Source organism: Magnolia sinica, chromosome 8 (genome assembly GCF_029962835.1).
Source record: "Magnolia sinica isolate HGM2019 chromosome 8, MsV1, whole genome shotgun sequence".
In the NCBI taxonomy this organism is placed as follows: Eukaryota; Viridiplantae; Streptophyta; class Magnoliopsida; order Magnoliales; family Magnoliaceae; genus Magnolia; species Magnolia sinica.
This window is the reverse complement of record NC_080580.1, coordinates 8,899,735-8,912,084: the sequence shown is the minus strand read 5'-3', so window position 1 is coordinate 8,912,084 and position 12,350 is coordinate 8,899,735. Positions and strand designations below refer to the sequence as shown.

General features: G+C 42.3%; 1 protein-coding gene across 4 annotated transcripts; it reads left to right on the top strand.

Moving 5' to 3' along the window:
- Nucleotides 1-1,473: 1,473 nt before the first annotated feature.
- On the top strand, nt 1,474-9,085 carry LOC131252793 (mannose-1-phosphate guanylyltransferase 1). 4 transcript variants are annotated; one of them, XM_058253492.1, is made up of 5 exons: nt 1,474-1,625; nt 6,589-6,731; nt 7,409-7,471; nt 7,562-7,801; nt 8,142-9,085. In XM_058253492.1, exons 2-5 carry the CDS (start codon nt 6,621-6,623, stop codon nt 8,811-8,813), a joined length of 1,086 nt encoding a protein of 361 aa, XP_058109475.1. In that variant the 5' UTR covers nt 1,474-1,625; nt 6,589-6,620; the 3' UTR covers nt 8,814-9,085. The 4 variants fall into 4 exon arrangements, with proteins under 4 accessions (XP_058109475.1, XP_058109477.1, XP_058109476.1 ...); XM_058253494.1 differs by lacking the exon at nt 1,474-1,625 and adding an exon at nt 5,683-5,810; XM_058253493.1 differs by lacking the exon at nt 1,474-1,625 and adding an exon at nt 5,986-6,440 and having other exon boundaries at nt 6,573-6,731.
- Nucleotides 9,086-12,350: the final 3,265 nt, after the last annotated feature.

Sequence of the window (12,350 nt, the reverse complement as noted above, 5' to 3'; positions counted from 1 at the left end):
ACTTGCTCACCACTAAAGAAAATTTTATATAATTCCTAAGTGCATGCGCATCATCATCATACTTTTAGAGTATTAAACTTTGGGCACAGGTGGATTACTGTAGGGCCCATCCTAATGGATTTATCTTACATCCACTCTGTCCATCCGTTTCTTCAGCTGATTTAAGACATGAGCCATAAAATACACTAGATCGACATCTCAGGTAGACCACGCCACAGGAAACAGCAGTGATTGAATTCCCACCATTAAAAACTACCTGGGGGCCACCATATTGTCTATTTTCCATGGTAAGGTGACAAAAATTTGGATGAAGGGACTACAAAAATATCAGCTTGATCAAAAGCTTTTACTGCCATCCAACAGTTTTTAATATCAATCACCAATGTTTCAGGTGGTGTGGTACACCTGACATTTAGATTTTCTGAATTTTTGGTGTGGGCCCTAAAATGATATCTGGATAAACGGATGTATGGCATGGATGTAGGACACGTACATTAGGATGGGCCTCACAGATAAGGATTCACCCACCTCGGGAGAAAAGAGGTGGAATTGGAGAAGGTTTCTCTAATAGAGTGAAGAAACGTGTGGGTACTTGAAGTCCTCTCTTATCAAAGCTAAGAGCATTTTGTGCCGTTGATTAGTGTGGGTCCCACCAAATGTAATCACAGACGGCAAACAAGCACCGCAGGAGACAACTTGCTAATCGGTTAGGTCACAAGAAAGATGTGATCACATATAGAGAGGGGAATGATCACATGCTTTCGATTCCGTGGTAGTTACCATACGCACGAGCTGTGTGGGGCCCACTCCGTGACGTGCATGTGCGTGAGACGGCTCATGGGCACCGTTCATCCCCGCAATCTTCATCAAAATCTCTGGTGGGACACAACACGTACGGGAGCAATGTGCAATCATGCAGCCTATGTATTTTCACTTGTTTTGGCCGGCTTGAGTTTCAAAACCCTGTTAATCCTGGTGGGGCCCACCTGATGACTGGTTTGGATGACATAAACACGCGAAGGAAAATCCTATCAGTCGTGATAAATGGCCCATAGTATTCTTTAATCCAGACCATTGATCTATTGCGGGATCAATTATCTTCAGACAAATTCTCGGAAGGAAAATCCTATCAGTTCATCTTGTAACCAACCAATGGACGGTTGAGAATAGAATTACATTAACTTTCCACATTGATAAACGGCCCATTGCCGTTGTCACACCAAAAACCAACGGTCTAGATCATTGAACGATGGCCCCTCTCGTCCCAAACGGTGAGTTCACCTAATGAACGGCTGAGGTTTCTACACGTCTCCCTGCTCGATATTAACCGTCCGATCATGGGTAGTTTTGGAATTATATACCGCATAATCGTAGCTTGTGAAAGGAGAAAGCTCCAAATAAAAGCCTCACTGTACGTGGACGTCAGCCGGTTTCTTAAACCGTAAAAAGGATAAAAATATAAAAAAAAAAAAATTTGAAATCCGCCAGCTATATAAATAGACCGAAACAGTCGGGCTTTAGAGCGAAAGGAGGAGGCGAGGAAAAGCCGGCGAGAAAGTCAGATCGGGTCCGGAGAAAAGCCCCCGGATCTTTTTCCTACCGGCGAAGATCTGACGAAATTTCTGGTAAGATTTGAAATGCTTCGAAAGTTCTCTCTTTTTTACTGGTCTCGGCGATTTTTTTTTTTTTTATATTGATTTCCCGGCAGATTTGGTTCTGGATAGCAATTTTCAAAGCTTTCTTGAGCCTTTTCAACATCTGGAAGTGGATTTTGATTGGTTTTTGGACGGTCGGATGTAGATCTTGTCGAGGAATCGGTAATGTAGATGAGATCTCAGATCTGGTTATGTCGCGTGATGCTCGATAGGATTTTGAAGATTACTCCATTTTTTTCTTTTTCTTTCTACATCGAGTCTGTTCGTTTTCAGGATTTCTGGTTTCTTCATCTTGATTTTTCTGAAATCCATAAGTCTTGCGAGGGATCTGGTTTTCTCGCAGCGTTTCTTGTATTTCACGACATTTTGGAGTGTTTCCCGAATATTCCTCGGCTTATTCCTCTGTATCCATGAGAGGATCCTTCCTCGTTCCGATCTTTGCATAAGATCTGGTTTCTTCGCTGCCTTTCTTTGAATTTCAAGAGATTTCATATTGTTTTTCTCGTCTGATTTTATAGCGAGATTTCCGATCTTTCCATAAGATCTTCTTCATGCCTTTAGCTGTTGGTTCATCTGCTCTGCTTTCCTTCGGTTTTTTCTTTTGATTTCCAGCATTTACTCGTTCTTCCATATCACCTTAAAATCCTCAAATCCAACCCATTCCGTCTTTTTTCTACGGAAAATTTGTAAAAATGCTGGAAAGATAACGCGTTTTTCAGTGTTTTCTTCTCGATGTGGGAAATGACGTGTTGCCGCTCCATTTTCCGTATCGTGTGGGGGTCGACTCACTTGCGTGAGATAGACGGTGCTTAGCCGTACACGTCATAACATGTCACCCGTATTCGTCAGCACGGCTACTATCACGCATGATTATTCGCCACATGTGCGAGATGCTAATGATCAGCTTTTATCTAACACATGCGTGCCATGTTGGCACGTGCAGCGATGCCCATCGTCATCCCTACCCTCCCCAGGCAGGCGGACGGGAGATCCCAACCGTCCTTCTGATGAGCTGCCACTTGTCAGCCTATGGTGTAGCTAGACTGTTGCACTCACATCGATTGCACTTAACGTATATGTACACCAATCCAGACCGTCCAAATCATGTGTTCGATTGCGGATGGAGCGGGGACAGAAAATCACACTGACGGAATGATACTAACCGTCGGATTATTAGACATTAGATGGAGGGTTAACAAGGAAAATGTCCAGCGATTTAGATTCCACAGGTGAAATGATTGTGATCATGTGATCGTCCACACCTTATCCTCACTATTTTGACGGACTGGATTGACGCAGATTTGGGAAAGAACGGTACAACTCGTGTGCATCCTTTTGAGGTACAACTATCACTATCGGCCACATGGACCGTTCAATAACTGATCTGACACTGTCCACTGAGTGGGCCCACGCCGCCATGCTAAAAAACAACATTCACCCACCCCCAGCTCATGCAGTTACATTCCTTGATACGTGGATTTCATGATCTGTGTGGATTCTGGGTTGTTCATCAAATAGGCCCCACCGCATCTGTCCTGTGGCCAGAAATGAGGGTGGCCCAGTTTATAGTCGCGGAAGGTGTTTATTGTCGGATCTTAACAGTACACGGAGAGATTATAAGACATGAAACTTCAATCAGGACCGTTCCTCTAGTTTTCCGTACCATTCATGGCCAATGGTTCAAAAGAAAACATCCATCAAACGTTCCTATCCATCTGATCAGTTTGGTCTATTGCTCGTGTTTTTGGGTACATGAGCTGATAAGGAATGACTTCAAGTCCACATGTGTGGAGAGAAGTCTGCAACACATGTGACTTCTCTCCACACGTGTGGATGACAAAAGGAGAACTCTCTCTCCTCTAATTTCCTTCTCCTCATACTCCATCTCTCTCCTTCTCTTAGGGCCCATTTGGCCACTTGCATTAGATACGATTAAAGTACATAAAATTGAAAAAGTAGTAATTAATGCATATGTGAGGTATTGCCTATGGATTTGGATTATCCCATGCTTTTTAATGTCATGTTTGGAAGATATTGGAGTATCTTTTATTCTACTGGATTGGAGTAAAATCATGTTTGAAAAAATTACCATGGGATTGAGTTATTTTACGGCATAATCTCAAAAAATGAGGTAGGTCATAGATACACTGGACCACACTAGAGGATGCAGCGGTTCATTTCCGGTTGTGTTCCATTCTATTCCTTACTCGATTTCATTTTTCAGTAAATGCCCTGAAATGACCCAAACATCATTTTGGACGGCATGGATTCCACAATTATCATTATGGTAGGACCAACGGAGCCAGCCATTTTCACTCACCAACGTAGGATGCAAACCACGCATGCATTTGGGTGAATAACTGCGGGATTCTCTCAATCCATAAAGAATTACTAAATCTTTTCCCTCCTATATGGGACGACGAATGCAATCTCATCTAATCCTACCTAACGCAGGTGGCCAAAGAGGCCTTTATCGGACACAGATTAGATACTGACAGGTTGAGTGGCGAGACTCGCAACTAAAGTGACGTCACCAACTTCTGTGGGCCCCACCATGATGTATGTTTTGTATCCACACCGTCCATCCATTTGGAGAGATCATATTAAGGCATTATACAAAGAATGAGTCAAATCCAAATCTCCAGTGAACCTCACCATAGAAAGCAGTGGGAGATCGACGCCTACCATTAAAAAGTTCTAAAGGCCAAAAAAGTTTTCGATCAAGCTGATATTTGTGTTTTCCCTTATTTCATGTCTGATTTAACATACGAACAAGTTGGATCTCAAATAAACATCATGGTGGTTGTCACTCGCTCCACTATTTTCTGCCGGGGAATGTATGAATGGTGTAGATACAAAACGTGCATCATGGTAGGCCACATAACCTGGTGACGTCTCTTCAAGCGTCCTCTCTTACCCTTCGGGGCACAGATTAGAGCTACTGAAACGTCACCAAGCTGTGGACCCCACCATGATGCATGTGTTGTATCCGTACTGTCCAACCATTTGTGGGATCAGTCACACCCACCGTTGAAACATTTATAGGGCCCACCATGATGTAGTTTTTAGATCCAACTTATTCATAAGTTAACATAGAGATAGATGAAGTGAAAAAAAATATAAGCTTGATTAGAAACTTCCGTGGCTCCTAAGAAGTTTTAAACGGTGGATGTCACTGTCCCCACTGTTTTCTATGGTGGGTCCACTTGAACTTTAGATTTATCTCATTATTTTTCTCATGCTATAAAACTATCTCTCCAAATGGATGGACGGTATGGATACAACACATGCATCATGGTGCGGTCCACAGCGCTTGATGACGTCACTTCATAGCGAATTGGATAGTATCTAATCCGCGCCCCCATACACCGGAAGCGGATTGGCTGGGGCACGTCACACCAGCGATATAAGCGGATTGGCTGGTGCACGTCACACCAGCTACAGTGCTGCTGTATTTACGTTAGTAAGTTCCATGGGTTTGATCACGAGGTATTTGTTATATCCAAATCTTTCATCCATTTGGAGAGATATTTTTAAAGCTTGAGACAAAAAATAAGACAGATCTAACCATCCAGTGGACCACACTGCAAAATGCAGTGAGGATCCATTGAAACACTTTTTGGGTAACAGAACTTTTGGATCAATGTGAAAATTGTTTTTCTCTTCATTCTGGTCTTTGTGATCTTATGAACAGATTGGATGGAAAATAAACGTAATAGTGGGCCTTATGAATTTTTTTACGGTCATATCATTATCTCCGCTGCCATTTGTGGTGTGATCTAGATGATCTTTAGATATGATTATTTTTTGTATAATTCTCTAAAATGATCTCTAAAAATAGATGAACGGTGTAGATATGATAAATACATCACTGTGGGGCCATGTTTCTTTGATCTCCTCTGAACCGTTCGTATAACTCGAGGTCGAGGAGCGTCAACGCTGGTCTTGGCACGACACGTACCTACAGCAGCTATATAGCTGGTGTGTGGTACACCGGCCAATCCGCTTCCTCATAGGCTCTCCTTCTACGTCTCAATCTCCCTCTCTCTCCACCACTGCAGCTGCCGCCCCTGTTCCACCACTCACACCACTGCCGCACGCGAATCCAGCCGCCGCTATCGAGATCCCATCTCCCATCGCCGTGATTCCGGCACCGTAAACCTCTCTCTCTCTCTCTCTCTCTCTATCTCTCTCAGTTTCTGAAAACTCTTCATGGGCCATACGTGAAAGGTAGCACCAGATGGGCGGTTCCAATTGACGTATCTCATGCCACGTGGCTCTACCGTATCATCTTCTCCCTTCGCATCACTTTACTAAAGATGAACCCTAAGCAAGAATGGTATTTTCTCAAGCTGTAAATCAGAGAGGGTTTTCATCATCTCTCACCAAAATTTCAAATTTCCTCTCTGAGAGATTCCATCTTCTAATCGAAGCTGTCACTCAAATCTCTTAATTTGGAAGACCACCGACCCTTCTCCTTTAATTCCGATTTCTAGCCTTCCTGTGTCGTATTTGCGAAAAATTAGTGTCTTTGCTCCAAAAATCGCTCTGTAATTTAGCTGGAATTTGTATCTTTCCTCCGTCCCATTCCAGCTAAAACATACGGACGAATCTCTCACTCTCTCTTTCTCTCTGTACTGAGCTTCTCTCAACACCTGTTACCCTCTTTTGGCCCCTTTCCTCTCTCTTCTCTCTTTAAATTCTTGCAGTCGGTTTTCTTAAATTCCCCATCCAGATCTGGTCTGTCTTCTCCTCCTCTCAGCAGCTGTTAGAATCCATGGCAGGTTCAGTTTCACACCTGGCACGCTGAGGCCAACAACTTTGCCTGATTTAGGCTAGGCTCTCATATGTGTTGAATTTCTGGCATATTTTGTTTTGAATTTCTGCATGGTTTATGTTAAATTCTTAAATTTTGGGGGTGATTTTGTGATAGATCAACAAGAGTAGTTGGTTCTCCGTGCAACGATGAAGGCACTCATTCTCGTCGGAGGGTTCGGTACGCGTCTGCGGCCATTGACGCTCAGCGTTCCAAAGCCGCTTGTGGATTTTGCTAACAAACCCATGATTCTGCATCAGGTAATACCCCATGAGTCCATCTCTTTGAAATTGAAGAGGAGCATTTCTCTTTTTTACTTTTTCTTTTTCTTTTTTCCCCCCTATGGGCTGGATCTGTTTATGCGTTTCTCTACTGTTGATTTCCAATGAATTGATAATCGTTTGCATAAGTTTATGTTCTATTCTTGTTTTGCTTGTCTGGATATATATCATATCTGAAATCCAGTTTCCTATGGAAGATGAGAAGAACCTTTTAGGGTGCAGTTCTCTATGTTTGGCATGGTAATCAGAATTGATGATAGGCAGGATACTGTGTTCCCACCTTTGCGCTCCAAATCATTTTCAGCATATGTTGCTGATGTTGATTTCGGGTAGACAAGTTGGAATTAACAGCATCTGACAATCCGAACCATCTCAAATGCAGGGGAGGACAGATTATGCCATTCGGTCTGCAAAAATAAAAAATAAAAATCAAACCAATTGCATTTTGGGTTGCATCCAAACAAACTCTATATTAGACACTTGAATCCCCCAAGCTTGCTTCCAGAAACTTCCAGTGTGTTTTTTTTTCAAATTTATCCTCTGAATCTTTGTAGATGAATTTGCAGTTTCATGTCTTACGATAGATATGGGGTAAGTAAATTGCGTAAATTAACTGTAATCTGTCTATGTTTCTGATTTTATTTTATTTTTTTCAGATTGAAGCTCTGAAAGCTATTGGAGTGACAGAAGTTGTTCTAGCCATCAATTACCAACCAGAGGTAAGAGAAACGAACCTCAACCAAATCATTTTGCAGCTGATTTTCTGTTTTAAAATATTGATGATGTCAAGTCGTGTTTTTGCTTTGCAGGTGATGCTGAACTTCTTGAAGGAATTCGAGAGCAAGCTGGGGATGAAGATCACTTGCTCGCAGGAGAACGAGCCAATGGGCACTGCAGGTCCCCTGGCTCTAGCCAAGGATAAGCTGCTAGATGGTTCCGGTGAGCCTTTCTTCGTACTCAACAGCGATGTTATCAGTGAGTACCCGCTCAGGCAAATGATCGAATTCCACAGAGCTCATGGTGGAGAGGCTTCAATAATGGTAACCAAGGTATAATTGCATATCTATCATTTCTCTATGTGAAACCTTCGATTTTATTTTTTCATCGTGTTCCTAGGGCCCATGTTCAGCTATCCAGGCTGCTGAATTAATAATGGGCATACCCTGAAAAAAAGATCTCCTCAATGGATCTCCCTATATATCCATGGTGGACCCACCGGAACATTGAACCATGGGCCTATTTTTGGAATACTGTGCATCTCTCTCTCTCTCTCTCTCTCTCTCTCTCTCTCTCTCTCTCTATTGTTTGCTTGTTGATTCTTCAGGGTAGGTCAGAAACCTCCCCTGCTCAAATGGCTTGAATCATAAGAAATTCCATTAACTTGAATAGGTAGATGAACCATCAAAGTACGGCGTCGTGGTCATGGAGGAGAAGACTGGGAAAGTAGAGAAGTTTGTAGAGAAACCGAAGATCTTCGTGGGCAACAAGATTAATGCCGGGATCTACCTGCTGAATCCCTCCGTCATCGACCGGATCCAATTGCGGCCCACTTCGATTGAGAAAGAGGTCTTCCCTAAGATTGCTGCAGAGCAAAAGCTCTATGCAATGGTCTTACCTGGATTCTGGATGGACATTGGGCAGCCAAGGGATTACATCACAGGCCTGGGGTTGTATCTGAACTCCCTCCGGAAGAACTCTCCTTCCCGGCTAGCTGTCGGGCCCCACATTGTGGGGAATGTCCTGGTCCATGAGAGTGCAGTCATTGGGGAGGGCTGCCTGATTGGCCCAGACGTGGCGATCGGGCCGAACTGCGTGGTCGAGTCTGGGGTGAGGCTATCCCGGTGCACGGTCATGCGTGGGGTCCGCATCAAGAAACATGCGTGCATCTCCAGCAGCATCATCGGGTGGCACTCTACGGTGGGGCAGTGGGCCCGTGTCGAGAACATGACCATCCTTGGGGAGGACGTCCACCTATGCGATGAGATATACAGCAATGGTGGGGTTGTGCTGCCCCACAAGGAGATCAAATCCAGCATCCTGAAGCCTGAGATAGTCATGTGAGTGAGAGAGCTGACTTGTGTGCCGGATATTGATAATGTTTTTAGATGTTTGTTTTCTCTTTTCTTCTCTTTCATCCTTCTTTCGCTCTCTATCTCAAGTGTATCTAAGGTTCGTTGTTTCAGCGAGTTCTGCTGGTCTCTTGTTGGGGGGGCGGGTGCATACACTGGTTTTGTGGTGTATTGTCTTTTTACAAGCAATTCTCGGTGTATATACCCGACTGTTTATACTAGTGGGGACCCTTTGTAATTTGTTTGGAATGCCTTTTTTTATTTTTTATTGTAGTTTAGTTGCTTTTCTCTATACTGGTTGTTAATTAGTGTGTTATAGATAGAGGCAGGGAGGCCGAATTTCAATCCTGTTTGTACCATTCATTCCCAATGGCCCACCTGTTACGTACTTGCAGGCCCACTTGGGGCTTGTTTGGAACGTGGGATTAGGTGGTATGGAATTGTATTTTTGGTCCAATAGCAATTCTACCCGGCTTTTGGAAATAATGGGGAAGATTGAATTAATTTGAAGGTTTGTTTGGGAGCCTATAAGTGGAGGTAAATGGGAAATGGAATTGAAAGTAAATGACTTTAAAAATTTGTTTGGATGAGAGTAAATTAAATACTTTGAAATTCAATGTGTTATGTCTAGTGCCACAAACTTAGGCTGACTTAGACTTGCGATTCTGGTGGGACGTATTAGCACAACCCACACCCGATGATTACTCCCACAAAAAAAAAATCAAATCTGATCATATCTCATATTCAAATCAAATCAAATCAACCCAGCTCATCTTTGGTGGTGTTTGAATTCAGTCAAGATGTAGAGAAATTTCATACAATCAGTCCCCCAAATCTCATGCAATTAGACAGGATTCAGATCAGTCAAGATGCAGAGAATATTGCCTCCAGATTTCATGCAATCAGTTAAGATCCAGATCAGTCAAGATGTAGAGAATATTGCCTTCAGATCTCATGCAATCAGTCAGGATTCAGAGAAGATGTTTTTTTTTTTTAATGTTTAAATAGAAGTCCTCTGTATTAGTTTTGCATCATTGCCGAGTGTTCACATTTTTTTGAATATAAGAAAGCAGTTTTTTATTTTTAAACATCTCCATCATTTTTCAATTTTTCGTCTTGGTATCAAAGCCTTGTGTGAACACACGGCACAACCCAGCAGCTCCAACAACCATGACTTACCTATTTCTCAATGTTGGTAACTTCATTACCCTCAAACTCAGTCCTACAAATTATCCCTTTGTGACGTGAACAAGCCTTGGCTCTTGCAGAAAGCCAAGAACTGGTCGGGCACCTTACTCATGAAGATCTTGCCCCACCAAATACACCATACCAGATTCAAATAACATCACAGATACAGAAATTTCTGCACTAAGATTAACTGAAGCATACATTGCCTGGCGAAAGGCGGATCGTCTTCTTCGTGTGTGGGTAATTGGAATACTCTCTGAAGAAACGCTCGGCCTCGTTGTTGGCTTAAACACAACCCATGCTGTCTGGGATACACTCAGGAATGCATATGCGGAAGATTCACAAGAATGTTAATTCACACTCAGACAACAGGTAACATATCTTCGCAAAGAAGATGACAAAACCATTGGAGAACATATTCGCACCTTCAAGGGTTTATGCGATAGTCTTGCAACTATCGGGAAACCTGTCCCAGATAAAGAAAAAGTTTTCTCCCTTTTCACTAGCCTTGACCCTCAATATGAAACTTTCACCACTACCATGCTGAAGCCACCAAAGCCTTCATACTCTAAGCTGGTCTCACAACTCCAAAGTCTTGATCAGTGACACAGTTGGCTATCTAATCATACAAATGTCCCAAACTCATTCACTCCTCAAATGACATTTTATAGGCAACAACAACAGTGCTTCCAACAATCCTCCTCAGGATATCATGACAACAAACAAAAATTCATATCAACTGGGAAAGGATTTCAGGCACAACAACCAAAAGAACGAAACCATGCTTATTCTGCTAGCCCCACTTCGAGCTCTTAACAAAGACGTTCTCCACCACCTGGTGAACATCGTATGACCCCTACAAAATGAGATATTTACCGTAAAGAAAAATGTCAGTACTGTGGCACCGTGGGACATAGTGCAAAAAATGTTGGTGGGTGCCCAAAAACCAACTTAACATGATGACATACCACAAGCTCTTGCAGCTCTCACCTTGGACAACACCATCACTGAAACAGAGTAGACCTCAGACATAGGAGCCTCTAACCACATGACAGGTAAGCCAGGTATGTTAACCAATATTCGCAACTACTTTGGTGCAGATTCAGTTCTTATTGTTGATGGATCTTCTTTATCAATTCTTGGTATTGGAGATTCTAGCATTAAGCAAAAACATAACACCTTACCTCTTCACAACGTCCTACTAGTTCTTGACTTAAAAAAAAAATTGTTTTCTGTAAGTTAGCTTACAACTCAGTTTCCTATTAATTGTTAATTTTCTAATGTTGATTTTTATGTTAAGGAACGACAAACTGAACAACCGGTGATCACAGGGAGGCACAAGGGTGATCTCTATGTTCTTCCCATTTCGCCGGAGCTCTATTTTTTTCATTGATTCAAATCCGACTCAACAGACGTTTGACATCAACGCTTAGGACATCCTCAATTTTCTGCTTTACAGTTATTAAAGAATAAAGGATTGATTGATATTATAGGCATTGTAAAATCTGAACACATTTGTGATAGTTGTCAATTAGGGAAGCTTAGTAAATTACCGTTTTCCTATTTTGAACATTCTAGTTCTGGTATTTTTGAAAAAATTCATTTTGACTTGTGGGGACCTGCTCCTATTTTATCAATTGGAAAATTCAGATATTATGCATATTTGGTAGATGACTTTTCTAAGTATACTTGGATTATTCCCTTACAACATAAATCTGATTTTGCAAATGCTTATTTAGTCTTTGAACAATACCTTACCAGACAATTCAACCAACAAATCAAGATTTTTCACTCTGATGGAGGAGGAGAATTCATAAACTCTAAGTTATCATCTCATTTTCTTTCCACCGGTATCATTCATCAGGTATCGTGCCTAGGGGTGTACACGAACCGAGCTAGCTTGGTTAGCTCGCTCGACTCGACTCGAAAAAGCTCGATTCGACTCGGTTTGAAGCTGAGTTCGAGCCGAGTCGAGCTGATTTTTTGAGCTCGAAAATGAGTTCGAGCGGGCCCCAGCTCGACTCGACTCAGATTGAATCCAGCTCGAATCGAACTAGTTCGGTGACTCGGTTACTTTGCCATTGATGTTGCTCACCGACTGTTTGATAAAATGACTCAACAAAATGTGGCTGGTGGCAAGGAAGGTTTGGTTGGCTAGTGGCAAGGAAGGTATGTACATGAAACAAATACATTTTTTCTTTTTTGTTTTTATGTTATTTAGAAGGTGTTTGAGAAAATACCTGTAAAACCATTGCCTCTGTTTGTAAAACAGTGCGATTTTGAAGTTGCAATTAAGGTGTTTGTGGAAATGCCTCAATGGTGAACTCTGCTCGATCTTGGC

Excerpts from the sequence above, each read along its gene's own strand:
- LOC131252793 (XM_058253492.1), top strand. The coding sequence starts at position 6,621 with ATGAAGGCACTCATTCTCGTCGGAGGGTTCGGTACGCGTCTGCGGCCA. Across the intron at positions 6,732-7,408 it reads AACCCATGATTCTGCATCAG|ATTGAAGCTCTGAAAGCTAT; the intron begins GTAATACCCCAT and ends TATTTTTTTCAG. Across the intron at positions 7,472-7,561 it reads CCATCAATTACCAACCAGAG|GTGATGCTGAACTTCTTGAA; the intron begins GTAAGAGAAACG and ends TTTGCTTTGCAG.